Here is a 23976-nt window from a genome sequence, read left to right on the forward strand (position 1 = left end):
GCCTCAGAAGGGGCACAGCCTGAAGCCACGGGTGGTAGAGTCAGTCTACCAGGGAGGCAAGAGTTCTGCTTAAAAGTCTCGAGGGAGGGGGCCTGCCTGATTCCTGGCCAGGCCAGCCAGTCTCCTGCCGGGGCCATCTGGATTGTGATCTTGTGTACAGGGGTGTGCTTGTGTGCCTTACAGGCCATGTGGGTGGCTGGGAGCTGTGGGGTCATGACCTGGCCCTCCTAGCGAGCCTCTGGCTCCCCTGTGGTCAGTTTCACTTCTGACATCTGGTCAAGTTCACAGCTGGCCAGCTTCCTGCATGGCAGTTTTTTTTTTTTAACTTTCCCTCTCTGAGATCTGGCAGCAAAGGGCCCCCCATTCTTTTCCCCCACCCACTTATTGGCTACACATGTGAAGTTGCTGGATTCCTGTGAAAAACGTCCAGAAAAAACGGACATTCGGAACTAAGTGAGAAATTATAAAGGCTGGGAATTTTCTGAGAGGAACTGAGATCTATACATTCAGTCACAACTAACAAAACATGGGTGTTTCCAGAAAAATTCTTGGCACCATTTTTTTTCATTTGTTTTTCTTTTTTGCTATTTAATGTTCATCTCAGGTTTTATGTGTAGGTTTCAGGGAGGGCCCAAGAAATGATTACACGGGATGCAAGGGGAAGGTGACAGGGAGAGTGAAGGGGTCTGGAGCTCAAAGTCTCCAGCTGGAGGGCCAGAGGTTCCATCTTGACCCAAAATAAGGCTGTAGAGAGACCCCAGAACCAAACACATGCTAAACTGCGCTTGCAGCTCCCACCTCTCCCCACCTTCTGGGAAGGAAAATAAATACACAACAAATGTCTCATGTCTCACTCCCCAGGTGCTTGGGGAGGGCCAGCAAGTGAGGTTCCTTCCACTCGTTGCAGGTTGAGGTCCATAAAAATACCACCCATGTACAACGGCCCTAGTCTCTTTCCAGAGTTGGGTGGACCCTGGGTGGAGAGGGATGGTGGTCATTCTGTGCATACCTGGCCTGGGGCTCCTTCATGCTAAATAGAGGGGGAGCCCACTCATTCCAACAGCAAGCAAAACAGAACAGGCCAAGGAGGGAGGGGGGCTGAAAACGCCACTGAGACCCCATGCCCCTTCCTGGTGGTGCTCAGGAAAGCAGTCCTTTGCAGGGGTCTTGAAGAAACCTGCCACTGCCCACGGGCCAGCATCTGGGTTTTTTTCCTTGCTATGTTCTCACACCAGTCTGCTCTTCATCACTGTAGACTTCTGGGCGCAGCCAAACTGGGACTCCAGGATGGGGAGGAGGGAGAGCATTCCTCCACGCACAGGCCCTTGGAAGACAGACGCCAGTTGAGACCGTAGCAGTCCTTGGCCTGCCAAACCCAGGCGCGAGGAAGACAGCCCCATGAAGCTCAGCTCGGTTCCCTCCGATGTTTCTCTGGCAGTGACCTCCCCTCACTCCTCACCATCCCCCCCCCCCACACACACGGGATCTAGGCTCAGCCCAAAAGGAGGCATGGAAAAAAAAACAAGACATCTCATCATTTGTGTGTGTGTGTGTGTGTGTGTGTGTGTGTGTGTGTGTGTGTGTGATATTGAGATTTTTTGTGGGGTGGAAGTCCTTGGTGCCTGATCCCTAGGGCTGATTCTAGGGGGCTAACGTTGGCTTCAGGCCTATGCCAAGAGTGAGGGCACGAACAGATGCATCCCTCCACCTGTGTGGATAAGCCTGACAGGGTTGGAGGAAGGCAGCACCCGACCCCCCCTAGCCTGACTCCATCAGAATGGACCGAGGGACCAGGTCTTGGACAAACTTTGTCTGCACGAGGGTTGGGTAGGGGCCTGGAAGTGATAGCAGTAGCAGGTGGGGCAGATTTTCTAGATTTAGCCCTGAAAAATCACTCTATTCCCACCAGCAAGCGTACCTGATCTTCTCACTCAGAAAGGAGTGTGTCAGCCTACGTTTGATTTTCCTGTTGCTGGGTGGCCTAGGCCAGTCCCTGCCCCTCTCTGGGCTTTACTGTCCCTACGTGTAAGAGGGGATTGTGGACTGGATTCCAAACCTGCTTTCAGCTCAGCTAGGCCTGTAATCCTCTTCATCTTTGGCCAGAGGGGAGAAGGGAGTGGGCGTCTAAGGAAGGTCTAGCCTGCCACAATGCCCCCTGTTCTCCAGTTCACAGTGTGGAGTCTGTGGTTCTGGTTCTTCGGTGCCTCCCGAGTCTCTGGGGACACCCCTGTTCCCTATTCTAGTGTCAAACCCCAAGATCTGACGCAGCTAAGGGGGGGGGGGGGAGAGGAAAGGCCTGAGATGGTAACCGGGCGAGACAGGCTTGGAGCGGTCCTGTCTCTCGTTGGAGAGGGAGTATGTGTGGTCAGAAGCAAGGCCCCCTTCAGGAGCAGCAACAGGGCTATGGTTTGGGGAGCGGGGCTCGGAGGCCCTGCACAGAGGAGCTCGGCTCTGATTGTTGGGCCACCCCAGGAGTGAGGGGGGCAGTTCTGTGGGGGGAGGGGGCTGGCTAAGAGCATCAGTCTTCGGAATGTGGGGCAGGACAGGGACTTCCGGTCTGGGAGCTCCTCACACCGGGGACGTGGCAGTGGACTCGCTGCACAGGCTCTCCACGATGTCAGCTCTCTGGATGCGGCGCAGGGCGGCTAAAAGGGCATCGAGCGTCGCGCTGTCCTGGGCAGCCCAGCTGGCCAGCAGAGCTCGGACCGGGCACGCCTCATGGGTGAAGGAGTCTATATGCTCAGGCTGGTAGCCCAGCTCGCCTGCCAGATGTCGCCAGGTGTCCCCCGCGGAACCATTGAGTAGCTTCTCTACCTCCTCGCGCTTGGTCAGGGGCAGGCTACTGTAGAGGTCACCCTTGAGGGCTGCAGAGAATAGGAGTGTGTCAGTCCCTAACCCGGAACCCTCTTTCCTCCAGTGCACATAGAGACTTGGGCTAAGACCCCAGGAGCCCCAAGGGACACTCCTCCAAGTCTAGAGTTAGAGGCAGAAGGATGGCCAAGGTGAGGTCCTCGACGGGGGTGGGCCTGGGCTGGAGGGACCTGGGTCCTGCTGACTCACTGTCCCTTCCTCACCCTTAGCTCTGGCATCACCTTTTCCACTAGCGGCCCCTCCCCCCAGCGAGCAATCATCAAGGCTGAGACGGGGAACAGAACACTTCAGTTTCAAACAACTCCAGCAAGTGTCCTAGAGCCTGGCTACGGGCTGCTAATTAGGGTCCACACTTAACCACTTGTTTCCTAGAAGTCCAGGGCAGGAGGCTAATTGCAGCTACTTTGGGCAGTAATTAACCCCCAGGGGGGACAATTAGCCTGATGAGTCTGGATGTTCCAACTAGTAAAAGCCTGCATTTCCCAAGTCATCCCAGGGGGAAAACATTCCCTTTCTCGCGTCTCCCACCCCTCTCAGCCCCTCCTACCCTGCTACCCAGCCAGTTCCTCCCATAGTCTAAGCCATAGCTGATCCTCAGTCTTCCGCCTTCCTACTCACCCTGGCCTGAGGCAGTCTGTGTATGGGTCTGCTGGTCGTGCAGGCTCTGGCTGTCCACAGAGATGCCACTGTCGCTGTGCAGTTTTTCTCCCTCCGGCGGGGGTGTCTGGTTCACTGGTCGGCTGTTGGCTCCTTGTTTATTTTGCTTGCAGCTGTTCCACCTTAGAGCCCAAGGACAGGCCAGGATGAGGATTGGATCAGCGCAGCAAACATCGCTGTAATTACGGTTGAGGCCAGGCACAGGGCAAGTGCTCTCCAAAGGCTCTGAGGACCTTATTTATTTCGTTATATGATCTTATCCAAAAGGCTGAGAAGTGATAGGGCGCTCATTTCTGTGCATGCACACACACACACACACAGAGACAGAGAGAGACAGAGACAGAGACAGAGAGAGACACACAGAGAGAGAGACACATATATATAGAGAGAGAGACACACACAGAGATTTTCCCTTGGCAATTATAAGCAATAACAAAAACAAAACAAAACAAAACTGAAAATAAACCGAATGTCCATCAAGAGGGGACTGGCTAACTACATTATAGCCCAGGCATGTTGTTGAATGAGAGGCTGTAAACAATCAGATAATCTGTGTTCTTAGGAAAGCTCTCCTGAGGCGGATTAGGAGGGAAAAGTACACTGTAGACGGGGAATGGTGTGTCACTAGACACTGTAGACAGGGAATTGAGTCACTCGAAAAGCTCTTCTTGTCTACATATAATTATAAAAAATTCATGTGTGAGCATTTATATTAAAAAATGCACTTGTAAACAGCTGGAAAAGCATTATCCCAAAGAGATTTCCCACAAGTCAGGCAGGATTTGAGGAGATAAAACAAGGATTTTTGCCTTTTGCTTTAGAAGTCTTGGGACCAGGGCTTTGCTCACTGGTAGTAAGCTGGCCTCACATGTTCAAAGACCTGCACCCCATCCCCGGCACCACAAAACAAATTCAGTCTTGTCTGCATTTGCTTTTAAGAAGCATATATCACTTTGAAGATTTTAAAAACAAAAGAAAAAAAAGAAAAAAAGAAAGAAAAGAAAGGGACACGCATTCGAAGTTGAAAATGCCTTCTGCAAGTTCTTCTCTGTCTTGGATTCCTTGATGTGGGTACCATTGGAGCCCAAGGGTAACATGGGAGTTTGAGGGTGACTTGAAAGCAAGGGTGACTTAGGAAGAGAAGAAACACATGCACAGTCAGGGAGCCATCGGGTAAGTGGAGTTGAGAGTCAGGATGCAAGCAGCCAGAGGTCGAAGGGGCTAAGAAATGAGGAGCAGCTTGGGAGAAGGGAAGGGCTGGAGCCAGAACAGGAATGGGAACGCTTTACACACACACACACACACACACACACACACACACACACTCACACACACACTACAACACACTCACATACACACCACAACACATTTCCACACACACACCACAACACACTCCCACACACACCACAACACACACACACCACAACACATTCACACACACCACAACACACTCACATACACACCACAACACACTCCCACACACACCACAACACACTCACATACACTCACACACACACACACACACACACACACACACACCCCACAACACAAGGCAAGCTGCCACACACACCCAAGAGAGTCGGGCCTGAGATAATGAATAAGGAGAAGTTTAGGGTTGAATTCAAAGTGTAGGTTAGGTGTGTTTTCAGGTCAAGGTCAGAGCAGCTGTCTCCTCCATCCTCAGTGTGTCCCCTCTTACCTCTTGAAAGCAATGTAGGCCACAAGGCCCACAACCACGGCAGCCAAGATGGAGCAGTAGACAGGAATGAGGTTGTCCGTGGTGCCTCGGGTCACTACGGGCTGGGAGCTGCCCATCACGGTGGTCACCATATCTGCCACCGTGCTGGCTACGAGGTCTTGCTCTGGAGGTTCCTCGGGCTCCTGGGTGCTGGGGGCCGTGCTGTCAGAGCCCTCTGGGGGTGTAGACCTTGTGATCCATCGGCCAGGGATCTCTGGGGAACAGAGTCACAAGAGTGAGGAGCTCCCCAGGCCTTCCCCTTAGCTCTGCCTCTCCAGAGCTTCATCCAGAGCCTCCTCCCCTGGTCCTGGCACACAGGGCCAGGCTGTTATGAATTGCATTGGGGGCCAGGACTGTGCACATGAGTCAGGTTAGTGAGGAAGAGCCAGGGCTGCATGACAGGAGACTTATGTCGGCACGGGACCTTGCTTTCCCCATCTGAGAATGGGCTCTCTGAAAAGAAACGGCCCTCAAGCAACTTTTTGACTTGGGCTGTGGAACCAGGACATTCGTCTCCCATCCAGCAGCCAGGCGTGAGGCAAACGCACCAACAAACCTGAGCTGTAGAGATGCTTTGAGCTGGAGCAATGCTTTCCTGCTTGGAGGGGTGTAATTTCTCTGACCTAGTGACCATGGCCCTCAAGAAGGATGGGGCACTTGGGTGCTGTCCTGCACGTGGCCCTCAGCCCTCTTTACTGTCTCAGATGCTCCAGGCTCTAAGCCGGCACTAGCGGTGGAAAGGATAAGTAGCTTGCTTCAGTGGCTCAGTGGCCAGCCTTGTTTCAGTGGCTCAGTGGCCAGCATGTTTCTTGTGCCACCTGACCCCCTCCCCCCCCTCCCCCGTGCAAACAACCTAGCCCTAGCATCTAGAGAAAGCTGGTTCAGACAGCTAGCATCCTTGTTAGCAGGAAGCAGACGGCTGGTGGAGGGAGACTCTACGAAGTAAACGCTGCCTACTGCCTCAGGAGGAGCAATTCCGTGCTTGGCCACCCATCTAGGCCTGCTCATGCCATTCGGGCATTGCCAGCCTTCCTGGCAGAGGCTCTAGCCCCTCCTGGCACTAGTTGGGTGGGATTTTTCCATTCTGCCATCCAGCCAGAGGCAGTGCTAGGGGTTGAGGGCTCTGGATGATGGCCTGGGGGGTACTTGTCTGGGCAAAGCAGCTTGTCCCATCCATTCTCACTTCCCACGCTCAGGGGCAGGGAGGGAAAGCAGACAAGGCATGCTCGTGAGGTTAAGGGGAGGGCACCTTGCTTCCTGCTCTGCCCCGCCCCGTCTACACTGTGCCCACCCAAGCTGGAGTCAAAGCTGCCCACTAGTTCTCTGGGCCTCCCCAACTCGAGACAGAGATGCTTCAAAGGCCCCATTTTCAGCACCTTCTGAGGGGTAAGGCCCCCAGATGTGAGTCTGGGATCCATCTGGCTGGTGGTGGGGAAGAGGTTGCCATCTGTAGCCTAGCCCCACCCCCTCCCCCCATCCCAGTCGCAGGCAGGGCTGGAAGGAGTGGGGTGGGAAGTGGAAGAGGCAGTCCTGCCTGAGCACTGGACTCTAGAAGGAACTTCTTGGCATTTGCTAGGGTAACAGGGAAGGCTGAGGGTGTAGCCTGAGTCCGAGGCTGCAGATCTGACTCAGTTTGGATTGACAGCCCTGACCCAGAGGTTGACGTGGGTGGCTGAGCAATACAGAAATGAAGGAGCCTCGGAGAAGGGCTGAAGACAGTGTCGAGTGTCCAGGGCACCTTCCCTCACCCACTCCAGCCTCTCGGATGGGGGTGAAGACGAGATCCAGATGTGGCCCTGTCCCCTAGCATTCCAACCTGAGGAGCCCTTGGCAGGTCCTGACAGCCATTTCCGGAATGGAAGCTATCAGGAGGAAGAGGGAGCAGGTGACCCCTCCTAAACTTCAATGCAGTAAGGAGGCGGGGCGTCTGCCCCAAGGCTGGGTGAGTCACCATGTTGACACCTGAAATGTATATGCAGACAAGTATGCTACCTTGGACAAGAGTGGGGCTGCCAGCCCGAGAATCAAATTCCATTTCCTGAAAGGGATGCTGGTCTCAGGGCCAATGTTTAACCCTTCAGAGGTTGGAGCAGAAAGAAAAGCAATACAGGGATAAATGTTCCTCAGGGGGTGTCTCTTGCCAAGATAGCTGGGTAAATAGGATGGCGGCGTCTGGGAAGAAAGTCTGCCCCTTTTCCAACCAGGTCCTCCCTTTGCTCCTGTCACATCCCTAACCTGGTGCCCCACTGGCTGATCCAGACTTGTCCACAGAACTGTGCTGGCCTCTCCCTGCTCAGGCTAGCTTCTGAGGCCATTTGCCTGTTTTGGCCCATGGGAATCTCTATACTGAGGCCTGTGCCCCATTCTGCTCCACCTAGTCAGTTTAAAAATAAAATAAAATAAAATAAAATAACACTGCAAATATATTTAGGTCTCAGTGCAGTTGGCCAGCCTTCTATACTCTGCTGCTAGAGCAAGCTCAAGTCTGGGTACAGGAGAGGCCTTTGCTGGCTGTCAGGACATTCTCTTCCCCACCTCCTCTCACCCCAGGACAAGAAATCTATATCATCTACTCAACAAGATGCTTCTGGAAGGCAGAACCGCTGCCGCCGCCTTTAGAGTCGAGAATCTCCAAAGCTCCAAAGCTGGGGGTGGGGGGCCTTGGCTCTGGTACTCCCCTTAACTGGACCAATGTGGATGACCAGCATCCCTCTCTGGGAAAATTAGGGACTTCCTGAAGGTGGCGCTCTTCTTGCCTGCTCAGTGTGAGGGTCACTTGAGGTTAAAGTTCAAAGGAAAAAAAAATGGGTCCGTGAGCAGGGTCACCAGCTGATGGACAGAAGAGAAAAGCAACACCAACCTCCCCAGCCCCTTTAAGACGAACATTGCCAGAGATCACGGTGGCTGGCTCCCAGGTGCCGCCTCCTGTCCCAGAATCCTCTAATCTCTTTCAGGTGAGCTCTGTGGAGAAGGCAGGCTCACAGTCTTACCTTATCTATAGCCCTCAGTAGACAAGAGCCCTCTGAGCAGACCCCACTTTATCCTACCCGCTTCCTGAGCTCAGGTTTACCTCTCCTGTTCCACAGAACTGCTTCTCTCACGTACCTGGCTGTTTTCTGCATTGTAATAGCAGCACTGCCATAATGCTTCCACCTTGTCCCCAGACACCATGAGAGGAATAGGTCACCCACCCCAACAACCCTATGGTGACCATACGGCCATCAAAACACTTAGGTCCAGAGACAGGAGCAATGGCCCTGATGCCGTGCTGGACTGATTTGGTTTGGGTTGCTACAGCCATCATCACCACCTGCGTCTGAAGGGTCCTCACTCCTATGAGTGCCCAACCCTGCTCCAATTTGGAAAACCTGCCTCAGGCTGGAAGGAGGCTGACTCTAGTATCTATGGCTCCTTCCAGGTGCCGTTTGTCGCCCATAGACTCACTGGAGAGGAGTCAGGATGTCAACTTGGACTGGCTCAAGGAGGGTGCTTGTGGGATGAAGGCCAGCCGGGGTTCTTACGACCCCTAGAGGGCGCGCTTCCTCATCAGTCCAAGCCCTGCACCCCAACACCACCCTGCCTGGAACCACGCTCACCCTCGCATTCGGCATCAGCCCAGGGTGTGCATTCGCGTAACTGGCGCTCGGTGTCCTCGCACACCGTGCAGGGCAGGCACGGGTCCACGTGGTTGGCTTCGTCTGAGTATGTGCCCTCTGGGCACTCTTCACACACTGTGTTCTGTTTGTCCTGGCAGGAGAAGACGAGCCCAGAGCCCACCTCGCACACGCTGCACGCCTCACAGCGGCCAGTCTCCTCGTCCTGGTAGTACCCATAGGTACATCGGCACACTGCGTCATCCGCCTCCACGCAGGGCGCGGACATGCTCTGCAGGCCCAGGCACTCCGTGCACGGCTTGCACGGCTCGGTGGCGCTCACCACATCAGAGAACGTCACACCTAAGGACAACAGGACAGATGGAGCAGCCTCAGCCTCAGAACTTAGCCACGCAGGACGGTGTTTGGCCAGGTGAACACAGGGCTGGAGTCCCTCTGACGCCTTCGCAGTGAGGACTATTGCTCTTTCTCACCTTCGTATTGACCCCCCACTCTTTTCTGGGGTCCCTTTACTCTCAGCCTGTGAAAACTGGTTTGGCAGCTGGCAGGAAAGGAGACCCATTTTCCAGGCCATGGAAGTCCCCTGAGGTCCCAGCTGTTCAGGTAGATTCCTCGGCAAACCTCAGAGAGTTCCGAGACCTGTACTCTAGTTCCCAGCGCGATTAAAGAAAAGTGTGAGCCAGAAGATGGTGGCACACTCCGACTTTAATGTCGGCACTTAAACGGAGGCAGAGGCAAGAGGATCTCTGTGAGTTCGAGGCCAGCCTGGTCTACAGATAAGAGGTCCAGGACAACCAAAACTGAGACATGGAGAGAGAGAAAATAAATCGAGGAAAAAACCAAAAGACTACTCTGAATGGTTTCCATCCAGCCTCCCTCCCACACTGGCCAGAGGTGAGCTGTGTACCCAAGAAGCTCTTCCTGAATGGTCCTTCAGGCCCTCTTCCCATGAGGTAGGAGAGGGTGGCTCATGTTCGGTTGAACTGAGAGTGACAGCAAAATTTCCAGACAATGGTACCTTACCGTATTGCCTGACCAAGGGCCTGCATGGCTCCTAAGAACAGGGCCGTGCTCCAAGCAAGACAGTTCCGCTACCGCAAGAAAGACAGAAGCTAGCAAGCGGGGAGAACTGGCATGGGCAGTCGGTCCCCTGGCTCTTTCAGTATCAGGGGCCAGTTTCCAAGCTCAGGTGAAGGCCAGGGACCAGAAAGAAGTGCACGGGACAGGAGGGACAGAACAAAAGGGGAGGGGAGCCTGGGTGACACTTCCATTTCTAGTCGGTTCCTACAGAGGCACCCTGATTCCTTCTCCTAGGCATCAGGCAGACCTGGCTTCAGAACTCACTTCCATAGCACATTAAGCTCTGTGATTTGACGTCTCATTTCCCTTTCTTTGTGAAATAGGAAATAATAGCCAGGTATGGCGGTGCACAAGGAGGATCATGGATTCAAGGCCAGTCTGTTTTACAGAGTGATTTTTGAGGCTAGCCTGGGCTATTATAGTGAGTGTGAACCTGTCTCCAAACTAAACAAACAGCAGCGTGGTGGTGGTGGCGGCATTCGCCTTTAATCCCAGCAGAGGCAGGGGGATCTCTTGAATTCGAGGCCAGCATGGCCTACAAAGGGAGAGCTAGGACACGCAGGGCTGCACAGAGGGAAACCCCATCTCAGCAAACAAACAAGCAAAAAAAAAAAACCCGAGAACAAACAAACAAACAAGAAAAGCTTAATAAGTAATATCACCCCTCCCAGTTTGTGGGAGGGTTGTGATGAAGAATAAGTGTTGGGCCCCGTGGATGAACAGTGGGCTTTGGTGGCTGAGATACAGACAGCAGTGTGCACGTGGACCTCTGATGTCTCCAAATGAGAGGATGCTAGGTGGGGGGTGGGGATTAGTCACACTGGACCAAAAGAGCAGAAAGAGCAAGCCGACTCCTGGGAAAATACAGAAATTAGCCGGAGGACTTCTGGGAGTAGGTTTCAGATGGTGTGAAAACCGTGGTCTTTTTTGGCAGAGCATGAAGGCAGGCCTTTTAATAGGCTTCCTAGTGGAAAGGTTTTGGTGGGGTTTTTTTTTTTTGTTTTTTTTTTTTTAGGATAGAGGGAAAGTCCGCTGGGGTCTCCAGCCCATAAAGCAGGCTTGTAAAAGCAGCCTGTTAACACAGCTGGAAGGGAGTGTGGCAGGGGGAACCACCTCAGGAGGAGGGGAAGGGGGGCGGGGAGAGCTGCCTGAGCTCCCTCTGAGCTGCTCTAAGATCCTTGTTGGTTTCCTCTTTCCTAATCCGCAACATGGCCTTCCCCTGAGCTCCCAACCTACCAGCTGCTGAAGAAGGGTGCATAGGAGAGAGACATCAACATCCAGGCAGTGGGAGGCCGACTTTGGTGGCTGATGTGATCCTGCCTTGGAATAGAGAGACCCTGGGAAGCCAAGGCAGGTCAGGTGCCACCTTCCAGGAGAGCAGGGCCTTCCTGTCCAGCCCAGGTGTCCCACTGCCAGGGACAGGGTTACAGAAGTCACAAGCACAGAGAGATACCTGTTTGAGAGCACTAAGGAGTCAGGGTTGCCTGAAGGTTGAACTGACACGGGAGGGAGCATACAGAGGTAGAAGTAGGTTGGCTGGTAGGCTCAGAGTTCCCAGCCCTCCTAGTGGGAACTGAATGGCAGGATCTTACTGGCAAGGTCCCCAAGTTAGCATCAGAGCAATGAGATGTCTTGCAGACCAGAGACTTCTGGTCCCACAGGGCCCGGAACTCACAGGAGGATGAGAACGGAGGAGCTGTCCCCCTTCTGTCCCCCTTCACAGCGCCTCTGCTGTTCCCACCACAGGTCATCCCATAGTGAGGACATCCCTGTGCTCCAGCCCCTGTCCCTCCTGGCATCAGAACCGGGTGGCCTGGAGGAGGGGAAGCCACACCTCCCAGGATCCCCCAAGGTCAGTTTCCAGGGCGGCCAGGATTTGCTCTTCCTCCCCCTCCCCTGCAAAGCCACAGAGGGTAGGTTGCAACCATTGATCTTGCAGTGCGGAAGGTATTTTTAGCTGGCCTGAGCATCAGCTTCTTTTCCCTGCCTGGCTACATTCTTCTACCAGCAGCCTCTCTGCTTGGGGCTGGGGAAGGGGGACCCCCCTCTGGGGATCTCCCCCCCCCCAACCAGGTCTCCCTCCTCCTTCGTGCCTTGTCTATTCAGCCTCCTTCAGTCTCTTACATTACATCTCACTCACTTCTGGTGACCATACAGAGGTGGGCAAGGAACCTTCCAGGAGGCAGACCGCTTACAAGCTCTGTCGTTTGTGCGTGCCACACCTTCCCTCCTTTGCCACCCCATACTCACTGTCCAGGCAGGGTTGACACACAGTCTGGTTGACTCCACAAGGCTGGGCCACACCTTCGCCCAAGTTGCAGGCTTTACAGCACTCTCCACTGTGGGTGTACAGGCCCGTGGAACACGTCTCCTTGGCACCTCCAAAGGACACCTAGGTGGAAGGAGATCAGAGGGTCAGCCTGGCAGGAGAAAAGGGGGTGTCCTCCAAGGGATCAAACGCCTCCCTCTTAATACCTTCTATTGGAACCACCTGGGCTGGGATGAGCTCACCCGGGAGGCATTAGGAGGATCAAAGCTGGCAGGAAGGAAGGCTGGGGGATTTGGGGTGGGGTGGGGGGACGAACTACAATGACAGCCTGCGCCCTTGACTGCTGCTGGGGTGTGAGGTCACAGCCTCAGTGGCTAACCTTCTGCAAAGTTCACCTTGGGGTTACAGTGGAGTCCTGAGGATACACCACACGGGGGAGGGACATCCAGCATGGCTGGACGGGTTGCAGCTTGCACAGGGCTCCTGGCCAAGGAGGCCAGTGGAGCTGAAATCTGGCCCAAACTCCATTCGCTAAGCCTCACACCTGCAGGGCTGCAATTACCCAGAGGCAGGGCCTTTTCCTAACCAAGGGCAACAGGGCCCTTCTTCTCTAGGTCTCATCTCACATATTAAATACCAAAAGGGAGTTGTCTATGTCTAAGAGCAGAAGACAGAAGCCTGGGGTCTTGGGTTCAAATCTTGACGCTATACTGGAGGTTTCTGGCCAGTCCTGGTTTGCCCTTTTTGGAGTTTTCACCTCTCGGCAGATAGATACAATGACATCTTGGTGCCAGGGCAAAGAAAAGGCTGATGGGCAGGTCTGGAGGCAAAACAGGGAGAAAGGGATGCCTATTATCGCTCTCACCATCCAGCATCTCTGTCCCACCAGCATGGACTTCCAGTCACTAGCCTGCCTCCATCCCTTCCCCCTCCCCTCCCATGTGGCCCCTGGGAACAGAGCTGAAACAGGGGAAAAGGGGAATCAGATTCCTGCCACTAAAGCATCTTTGCTCATGGATGGAACAACTTAGCACCAGATTCCCCGGAGGGAGGGGCTGCTGGAGGCTCACTTTGTTTCTGTTCCTTAAAGAACAATCTTAATGTCTAATAAAACTCCAAAGCCTTTTCTGAAGGCTCCAGACCTTACACACACACACACACACACACACACACACACACACACACACACACACACAGCCCAGTTGATGCTAAGCAATTTGGCCTCTTGTCCTGAGACCAGGGAGCTTTATAAGGTGGTTTGGGCATTCCTGTACAGCTTCCATGCTGGACAGATCTTTGCCAAGACACACACACACACACACACACACACACACACACACACACACACCACTGTGGTCTCACCAGAGTTTGATGGGGAAGGAAACATGGAGGGGTGGCACACTAGATGATGCTCGAGAGGCAATGTGGTCTCCATAAGCCCAACAGGGATAGTGCAGGCAGCACAGGAAGTTGCCACCATCTCCCCCAGGTGCCAGCAGCAGGAGCGCTGGCTGGCAACATCTGCAGACCAGGAGCCCTAAGGCACCAGAGGCAGGCTTCTCCCAGGAGCTGCGATTTCACAAGGGTCTGTTCCGATTTCCTTTCATCACTTAGGGCTCTGCTTAAATATCACTTCCTCAAGGAAGTGCTCCTACTATTCCCACCCCTCCCAGATTAGAGAGGCAGAGCTCTGCCTGAGGTTGTCCTGGTATCTCCTGCCTTATCTGGTACATAGTGTGTTTGGTGGGGGGCAGGGGGAGTGGTAATGTACATATTTGTGTAATTTAAGAACAGGAAACCATCATGCGCCTTCAGTTACCCAGAAGTCTGGAAGGCTGACTTTGGATGGTTATGTGACCTCAGGGGCAAAAGTGTGCTGCTGTCATCCAGCCTGTTTCTCCTTTACCTGGGGGTGGCACGCCCCTCTGCCTCAGCAATTTCTCCATCACTGGGGCTTTGGCGTTACAACTCGGAGCTGCAGTGCTGCAGTGCTCTCCTGCTCTTGATCTCAGATGAACACAGTTTTGTCATTTTGTCAGCTTTTCAATGGTTTTCCTGTCCCTTCTCTTCCTGTCGGGGTATCGGTTGTCACTTCTTGCTCCTATCACAGTATGACCGGAAGAATCCCTCTCCCAGAGTCATAATTTGTCAGTTCTAATGGAATCTTTAAAAAATGATGCCATTGAACCGGGTAAGAAGCTGGCTGGGAGCCAGGTGCACACAAGCCTGCGGTCCCAGCAGAAGGGAGGCCAAGAGAGGAGGACCTGAGTTCAAGGCCAGCCAGGGCTACACAAAGAGAAATGCTGATGGGGAGAGAAACAGGAAGAAAGGAAAAAAGAAAGAAAGAGGGGGGACATGACTGAGTAGGAGCTCACATGGAGGGGCAGTACTCTAAGTCAAATATTTGTGCGTAATCACTGCCCATGTCTTCATCACTTAGGGCCAGAGTGACAGGCAGGTTTTTTAACTTCTCTGTGCCTGTTTCCTCCCTGCATGTCATCACAACAGCTCCCGCCTGGAGCGGCTGTATTCAATGAGTGGGTGAGTGTGAGGCCAATGTTTCTCCCCACCCCCACATGTGTGTTCCCTTTGTGGACCTGGGGTGTATACCACTTAACCAGTGTCAGCAGAGAGTTGGGAGAGTGTGGGCTGGCGAGGGGCTGGGGGGGGGGAGCAGCTAGGGCCTGAGTGATCTTTGTGGGAGACATAGTAGTTTTGGGCAAGCACCTCTGCCAAGAACCTGCTCTCCCCACTCCTCCCAGGACTTCTGTAGAGAGTCGAGGCGGCCACGTAGTCAGTATTCACACCTGCACTTGGCTTTTGTCCCCTCTGTCATAAGTTCCTAGAGGTGCTGCAAAGTAGTCTGCGATTTTTTTTTTTTTGAGCATCTTACTCTTCTTAAATCTTACTCCCCCCCTGAAACAGTGCGCTGGGTATGACTCCTGCACTGCGTTGCTTGGAGAACTGGATGGAAATAATGTGTGCAGATCTGTCTGCCCTATAGTAGGGGCTCAATCAATGGTAGTTCTTGAGGAAGTAGCATTGTCTTCGGGGGTCTGAGCTGCTGACCCCAGGGAAGACAGCAGAAAGGGAGCCATCAGCGGAGCAGGAACGTGTGTGACTAGCGTTCAGGCTAATTGCTCCAGAATCCCATCCAAATTGATCAATTTATCAAAATGACAGACCCATTTGCCTGATAGTTATATCTATTACATTTATTCATTTCAAAGCTGAGAGCATGACTTCTCCATTTTTCAATATGTTTACAATCTATTTTTGTCATTGCAGGGCTGGCTTTCAGTGCCCAGATGGACTGACTTTCCTTCCTACCTTCCTTCTTCCTTCCTTCCTTCTTCCTTCCTTCCTTCTTTCTTCTCTCCTTTTTAAATTGGACAAAACGGAAAACACGCCAGTGTTTGCAACCATATGGATTCTTCCATGAGCTCGATCCTGACCATTCACAACAGCTTCGGAGAGGCTCCTTACTAGAGAGTATGGCCTGGTCACAGCCAGATGGGGCAGGGGGGTTTCCAATATCTGGGAAGCCTTAGATAGATTCAAACCCAGGGATAAGCTTTGACTTACGGCCCCACTCTTCACTCCTCTGGCCAGCCACTGAGTCATGAGTAGCCAGCTGCCTTGTAGAGACTTTCTAAAGAGAAGCTGAGGGGAGTGGCTCTGTTCAGAGGCACAGGGTAGGGTCTAACCAGCCAGCGGCAGTTCAGGACCACACCCCCTCTCATGATCTGTAAGTTAAAGGGGAGCTGAAAAGGAGGGGGAAAGACTAAAGCACTGACTCCCATCTTCCTACGGGCCACCTCTGCTTCCTAACTGGGGGAACCTGGTGTCCTGACTAAGTTTCCTGAGGATCAGCTAGCTGCCTCACCTGTAAAGTGAGAATAACTACATTTATCATGCTGGGACCTAAGAAGTGTATAACGTACACGTTATAAGACTGTGCAGGTCACATAGTAGGCACTTCACAAATTTTATTATTCCCTCCCAACTCATCGGCTACTACGGAGGAAGCCTGGGTGCTGGAGCCAAACTGGGCCGGCTAGGTAGGGTGGAGGCTTTACCCTCCCGGAGCCACCTCACTACCCACCCTCCAAGCCAGCCCGGACGCTTACACTGCCCATTTGCTGCCTACGCTGCTGCCTCTCTATTAGGAGCATTAGCCAGGCCGGCGGCTCCGGTTACAGACGTCTGAATGACAAAGTGCCTCCATTACCGGCGCGGCCAGCCAGCCGACTCGCGGGATTGTGCTCTGGTTTCAGCACTCTAGCAGCGGCGCAGGAAGAGGGCTCGGACCGCCACCGAACGCAGAACCGGCTCACACCGTAACAGCCTGGGCCGGAAATGGAAAACAGAGCCACGGTGGGGGGGGGGGGCGCTCAGGTTCGAAGTTTCTGCGCCCCATCCACCTTGCTGAGGCCTCGACGCCCAGCTCTTCCCCCTTGGCGTACCTTTTAGAAACTCAGGGACATCTTCCTGCCAAGATCCAGAGGCCACGCCCTCACCCCTCCAGGATCTGAACCACACACTGCCTCAGTCCCTTTTCCCCAGCCAACCTTAACGAGGACCAAGAAGCACCTCTAACCGGAGGCTTTAGTCAGCAAACACCCTTGCAGTCACTCCCAGTTCCCCGGAGGATGCTACAGGTACTGACAGCTCCGGGGAATCAGGTTTGAGCTTTGAGAATGAGACCGGAGCTCGGAGTTTTCCATCTGCTCACCTTCACTTTTCCACCTCTTGCCTATCTCTTGGGAAGGTGTTACCAACATCCCGGCTGTGAAGCAAAATCGACCAGCTCCCCGCACCCCCCACCCCAGCTGCACTCTTGAGTAGAGAGAGCTCAGAGCTGAAATGAGGTGACCATTCAGCCACAGGACTCCGGCCCAACGTGCCTGTGAGATCTTGGCCAACTTCTTTAAACTCAAAAACCTCCTTATCAGTAAGGTGGAGATTTGGGGGGGGGGGGGCGCACGCTGCTCAAATGAAGAGAAGGGTGGAGGGAAGAGTGGGGACGCCACTTTCAGTGCCAACTTTCCTTAAGATCTAGTCAGAAATACCGAGAGTTCTTAGAAGGAGGATCTCATGACCTTAGCAGAGTTGGTGCCTCTGAATAACAATCCCCAGAATCCGTGGCATTCCAAGCGTCCCGTCTCATCTGAGAAGGGTTCGTTGACTTTTACAGAAAGCCTGGCCAGGTGGGGGCGGGATGATAATCCTGTTAAATTCTGGACCGGAAGGAGCGCGGAGGGCGCAGAGCCGGAGCCGCTTAACTTAGAACGGACTCAGTGCGCAGCCCCAGGCTTTCACGCAGCTCCCAGCAGCAATCCCGCACCTCGCAGTGCCCCCTGCGGGTCGCCTGGGATTTGTGCAACCCTGAGCTGTGCGCTACCGGAACCGTCACCGCCTTGAGCGTCCCAGCGCTTCGCGTCCTGAGACCCCGCCGGCGACAGATAGAGTAGGGGGATGCCTGTTCTGTCTTTCCCGGCCCACTGCGTTGCTTCATACCGTGTGAAAGGCTTACGGAGGAACCACCGTGGGAGCGGACTTGCCACAGTGACGTGGGCGCTCCCTTCCCAGCCTGGGATGTGTTCAGTCGCAGTTCCCGGACTGGGCGAGGCAACGAGAAAGAGCGCTAGAACCCACGCGGGAAACGTCTGTATCTCAGCTCTCCTCATCCTTACCATCCTTGAGTAGACGGCGGGGCGGGGGGGGGGGAAGGACCCGAGTACTTGAGGGTACACACCCGCTTTCCTTCTCTCTATCTCTTTTGTGGCTGTCTCTTTTTTTGCCCTCCTTAAAGCCTACTTCTCGCTCTTCAACCTCTGCCACTCCCGAATCGCTCCTGTCGACGCCCCTCCCCCCCATTGTCTGGCCGGTCCCCATTGTCCATGCTGGGTCCCCTCTGCCTCCCAGTCCATCCAGCCGCTCCCCCATTGTTCCGCCTCTAGTCCCTCACATCTCAAGTGCCGCTCTTATCTCCTTCCTTCTCTCGTCCCGATTCTGTCCTGCAACTCCCGGGGGACTAAGACGCTAAAGGGAAAAGTCCTCCCTCGGGATCCTAGAATTCACACGCCGTCGTCAAAAGAAACCAGACGCCTTTGATTCCCAAACCTCCTCCCGAGAGACCCCCTCCCAACCCCCTACACCGCACCCACCGCAGTACGCAAGGATCAGGAGGAGCAATCCGTACAACAGTCCTGTCCGCATCTCTATCCTCGGACTGGGTCGCCTCTGCACTCTGAAAGTCCCAGAAGCTAAGACCGCAGCTCCTCCGCCACCCTTTCCCAGCATCTAGGACCTTGACGTCCTATTCTGTTTCCTGGGTGGAGGCGCCCGGAGCCCCTTGGGCTTCAGCTCTTGGAAAAGGATAACAGGCGTCCCTCCTGTTACCACTTACCCCTAGCAATAGCAGCAGCAGCAGCAGCAGCGGCAGACGCAGCCGGTCCATGACGCTGCAGGCAGCACCTGCCCTCATCTCCCGCCGCCGCCGGCAGCAGCGCTCGGCTTCTAACTCGGTCCGCTCTGGGTACAGATGGGGCTGCGCTGAGCTGCGCTGCGCTCCAGCGCCCGCTGCCCGCCGGAGCTGGCGGAGGCTCCCCTAGCTTTGGCTGCGTGCGGGCGGGAGCAGCTGGATGAAGGCAGTGCAGCAGCCCCGCCTCCTCCCCGCCCAACTCCCCCCACCCCCACCCCACCCCTCCGGAACCGCGCCCGCCCGGCCGCCTCGGGGTGGGGAGTCCGGAGCAGCCAAGGGAGACTGCGGGGAGCCGCGCCCCGTGGGCCCGCTGCGACTTCTCTGCGGGCTGTCCCACGTACCCAGTGCACCGCCGATTATACAGAGCATCAGTCCCGGTTGCTGTGGATCCAGCGGGGGGCCATTGCTCTCCTACTGATAAGGCTTGCTCAGGGTCTACTCTTTCTCAGCCTCTTGTCCCCTGACCAGCCCTTATTCCAAGAATACGGCTGCCCTCCTTTTATGTGTAGGTGAACACTTTATTCCATCTTGTCCCCTCTGCTGCTGCTTCCCGCTTGTTGTGAGAGGCATTCCTTGGGGGCATTTGGACTCTCTCTCTCTCTCTCTCTCTCTCTCTCTCTCTCTCTCTCTCTCTCTCTCTCTCTCTCTCTCTCTCTCTCTCACACACACACACACACACACACACACACACAGAGGATAGAACCTAGCCCCTCACCACACATGCCAAGCAAGCGTCGTTATTGCTGAACTATATCTCCAGCCTTTCATGAACTTGAAAGGAATCACAGGTACACACATAAAACCCAAGAGTATGCACAGTCTCAAGCACACCTGTACATGTGCTTGTGCACTGACATCTGCCCACACCATCCTCAGATATTCATATAAACCCACTCATCCTACAAGGACTCCTAATACAGACCAGACATACATCCACTCACACATGATGACATACACACACACACACACACACACACACACACACACACACACACACTGACACATGTGTACAGCGCACAGTTGTACTCACACAAGCCCTCAAACTCATGAGTATACAAACCACACACAAACACGACTGAATGAGTTTCTGAGCCTCCCTGCAGGCAGGGGCAGTGGTGTCTCCTCTGGGTTCATTAGCTGTTCAGTAATGGTCTACAGAGGGTACTGGGGGGTGCAGAGAAAGGGTTAGACTCATCCATGTACTGTTGTAGGCCCCCCCCCAGGACCCCACTTGTCAAGTTCTAGAAGCTTGGCACATCAAATCACCTGTATACCCGGGAATGTGCAGCTAATCTTTCAGGAGAAACACCAACTTACACTTTTCTGGTTTCCAGACAGCCGAGCCCTTGATGCAGAGCTTGTGTGGGGACAAAGCTGCAAAGACTATGCCAGGACCAGATGCTAGCTATGTCTGCACTACCTCTTCAAAAATGTGGTCCCAAATAATAGAAACAAGGACAGACCAAGAACACTTACAAAGGAGGCCTGCTCGTGGGTAGATGATTTCCTGGGTTACTTAAACTTAATTCATCCATTCACGACCGAGGGAGACAGACACACAAACACACACACACACACACACACAGATGGGGGGGGGGGCTATCGAAGTCCAGCAAAACAGGTAGACATACATCACTGTGGCCTTGAGAATTTGAGAACTCATGTTCTTGAGCCACCATGGCTGGATGTAGGAGTCCAGGCAGCAAGCAGGACCTCAGAAGTCCCCAGGTGGATGGAGATTCCCCTCCCCCCAAAGCTTTTACAGCTCTGCCTTGCTCTCTGCTGAACTCACGGGAGGCAGAGAGGAGAAGCAAGCGTTAGTACTTCCAGAGGCATTGCGCTGCTTACTACCAGGCTATCGACAGCGTGGCATTAATTTAAATACTCCCGTTATTAATTTATGATCCCAGTTACTATTATTGCCAAGGTTATCCATCTCAACACAATTTAATCTGACCCCCACCACCATGGCTGGGCCCGGGGTTATTAATAATTTCCATGGTCTTGATCATTTAAGCCTTACTCCAACAATTACAAACAGCAATTGTTACTATTATTAGCGGTATTTCTATGATTAAGCCGGAGCGCGGGCCTGAGATGCATTGCTGAATGCTGGAGGCAGGAGAGTGGCTGCAAAGGGTGCAGAGGCAGGGGTGGGACTCAGGCAGGCCTGAGTGACAATGACTGCCCCCTGCCCCTTTGCCTCCTCCTGTATTGCCTTAGGAAGGCTACATGGCCTCTCCCGGGCCTTCGCTTCCTCATCTATAATATGGGGCTTTTGAAGGAAGATGGCAAGGATCAAATAGAGCAGCGCGGTGTTCGTCACAGGAGGGACTTGGTCCTCTCCTGTTGACTCCGTGTGTATTTATGGAGCCTTGCTATGGACCACACGCACTTCTAGGCTCTGGAGGCTCAGCAGTAGACAAAAGCAGCTCTGTGGAGCTGATAGTCTAGGTCTCAACCTGTGGGTCCTGACCCTCTGGGAGGTCGAACGGCCCTTTCACAGGGGTTGCCTGAGACCATTGGAAATATCAGATAGTTATATTATGATTCACAACGGTAAAGTTATGGTTATGAAGCAGCAATAAAAAATAATTTTACGGTTGGGGATCACCACAACATGAGAAACGGTATTAAAGGGGTCGCAGCATTAGGAATGTTGAGACTCTCTGATCTAGACAAGGAGTGTTAGGTATTTGATAAGAGGGTTCTCTTAGAATGTGACTCCTTAGCTTGACCACACTATAGGCAGCTCAGCTGCGATCAGAACAGTCCTCTTCTGAGATACCCACATCACCATGAGGACAACCACGTATCCCCCAAACCAGTACACACCACTATGGCCACCACTGTCATTATCACCGCCATCTCCATCACCACCACAATTCACACCATACCCACTACCTCAGTGAACCCTAGCCCTGTCATGATCTCCACAACCCACATCCCCCCCTCCCCAAATCGTCGTCACCCTGACCATGGGGTAGTTAACTCTCATTGTCAACTCGGTTGGACTTAAAGCCCACCATAAAGGCAGTGGCATCTCATGAGCTGGGGGGGTCCCAGAGGAAATTCAAAGGAAAGCAGGTGAAGCACCTACATTTCTCTCTCTCTCTCTCTCTCTCTCTCTCTCTCTCTCTCTCTCTCTCCCTCCAGGCTGCTGACGCAGTGTGACCAGACCCTCCATGTCCCTGCTTCCAAGCAGTGGTGGCTTGACTGAGATTCTGCCATACGTCTCAGGCATTTTTTAAAATTATATTTTATTAATTTATTCATATTACATCTCAATTGTTATCCCATGCCTTGTATTCTCCCATTCCTCCTTCCCTCTCATTTTCCCCTTACTCCCCTCCCCTATGACTGTGACTGAGGGGGACTTCCTCCCCCCTGTATATGCTCATAGGGTATCAAGTCTCTTCTTGGTAGCCTGCTGTCCTTCCTCTGAGTGCCACCACACAAACTCTGGTGCCCCATATTTGGCAATTTTTCTTTTACTGGTCCTTGGACAGCTACAATAGAACAGTTCCAACGACTTTGTCTTCCCGAATGAGGATTTTGGAACAAAGTTTTGCTTATTTCTAGTATCTGTCTTTGCCTCCCCTCCATCCATACTAACTTCCGTCTCAGGCATTTTAATATTTGGACCTCAGTTAGTGGCTGTTTGGGAAGAGCTAAGCAGTTTGTCACTGGAGGTGGTCTTAGGGCTTGAAAAGCCTCCCGGCATCCCCAGGCTCTGTGCCCTCTCTGCTTCCTGCTTGTGGATCTGAGATGGGAGCTCTCAGCTAGCTACTGCTGCAGCGCCTTGCCATGCCTGCCTGCTTGCTGCAAGGCGCCCCATGGAGATGGTGTTGGGTTCTAATCCCCCTGCACTGGAAGCCGCAAAGACGCTCACGCTCCTTCTATAAACTGCCTTGGTCAGGATGTCCACTCACAGCAATAAAAAAGTAACTAAGACACGCCTCCCCGAGTGACTGTACCTTTGAATGGTGAGGCAACGTAACCTCCCTTCTTAGTTTATTTTATCAGGCATTTTGTCACAGCAATTAGAAAAGTCACAGATAAACCATTGTCACCATCACCCATCACAGACAATTTTACTTTAAACATTTTTAATTAAAAAATATTTATCTATTTATTTATTATGTATACAATGTTGTGCCTGCATGTACACCTGCAGGCCAGAAGAGGGCACCAGATCTCATTACAGATGGTTGTGAGCCACCATGTGGTTGCTCGGAATTGAACTCAAGACCTCTGGAAAAGCAGTCAGTGCTCTTGACCTCTGAGCCATCTCTCCAGCCCTAATTTTATTTATTTATTTTTAATATTTACTTATTATTTTTACAGACATCATTATAGATGGTTGTGAGCCAACATGTGGTTGCTGGGAATTGAACTCATGACCTTTGGAAGAACAGTCAGTGCTCTTGACCTCTGAGCCATCTCTCCAGTCCCCTAATTTTAATTTTAAAATTTTAAGATTAAACTTATTTTTTCCTTTTTTTTTCTTTCTGGTTTTTCAAGAACAAGGTTTCTCTGTGGAACCTTGGCTGTCCTGGACTCACTTTGTAGACCAGGCTGGCCTCAAACTCACAGAGATCTGCCTGCCTCTGCTTCCCTTTTGAGTGCTGGGATTAAAAGCATGTGTCATCACACCCGGCCCTTAAGCTTAAAATTTAAAAGTTTTACAATTTTACAAGTTCAGTACTACATGACCACCCCCGCGCGCCATAACTCTGACCCTGACCATCATCATAACGGCTTCTCCAAACCCTAATCCCGTCCTGATCACTGTCATCACAACCACCTTTGCTTACCCCTTAGAGCCAGTTGCATGCCTGAGTCAAACTCCTCTGTCTCTGTGACTCCTGGTCCCAAGCCAAGAAGTCTTCACCTGTAAGTGGTCCTATCCCAGACTTTATAGGACTTTCTCCTCAGCCCTCTTATCCCTAACCACTGAGAGACAGGACGTGGGGAGAAGGCTGTGAGGAGATGACCTGTTTGGCAGCACCATGGGCAACAGTTTTCCTGAGGGGTCTTCTAGAATTGTTTCCTGGCAGGAAGCTGACTTTAGATCTCTCTCTCTCTCTCTCTCTCTCTCTCTCTCTCTCTCTCTCTCTGTCTCTCTCTGTCTCTGTCTGTCTGTCTGTCTGTCTGTCTCTCTCTCTCTCTCTCTCTCTCTCTCTCTCTCTCCCTCTCTCCTTCCCTCTTTCTCTCTCCCTACACACACACACACACACACACACACACACACACACAC

The 23976-nt window shown here is 53.0% G+C and overlaps 1 protein-coding gene across 1 annotated transcript; it reads right to left on the reverse strand.

The window, feature by feature from the left end:
- Positions 1-360: 360 nt before the first annotated feature.
- Positions 361-18851, reverse strand: NGFR (nerve growth factor receptor). Its single transcript, XM_084749941.1, has 6 exons — positions 18642-18851; positions 12211-12352; positions 8863-9222; positions 5228-5480; positions 3490-3650; positions 361-2864 (listed from the first exon to the last, which is right to left on the reverse strand). Exons 1-6 carry the CDS (start codon positions 18717-18719, stop codon positions 2569-2571), a joined length of 1290 nt encoding a protein of 429 aa, XP_084606067.1. The 5' UTR covers positions 18720-18851; the 3' UTR covers positions 361-2568.
- Between the last annotated feature and the right edge of the window lie 5125 nt (positions 18852-23976).

This window comes from Acomys minous (assembly GCF_964271855.1).
Source record: "Acomys minous genome assembly, chromosome: 12".
Classification (NCBI taxonomy): domain Eukaryota; kingdom Metazoa; phylum Chordata; class Mammalia; order Rodentia; family Muridae; genus Acomys; species Acomys minous.

Excerpts from the sequence above, each read along its gene's own strand:
- NGFR (XM_084749941.1), bottom strand. The coding sequence starts at position 18,719 with ATGAGGGCAGGTGCTGCCTGCAGCGTCATGGACCGGCTGCGTCTGCCG. Across the intron at positions 12,353-18,641 it reads TGCTGCTGCTATTGCTAGGG|GTGTCCTTTGGAGGTGCCAA; the intron begins GTAAGTGGTAAC and ends CCTTCCACCTAG. Across the intron at positions 3,651-5,227 it reads GCCTACATTGCTTTCAAGAG|GTGGAACAGCTGCAAGCAAA; the intron begins GTAAGAGGGGAC and ends TTGGGCTCTAAG.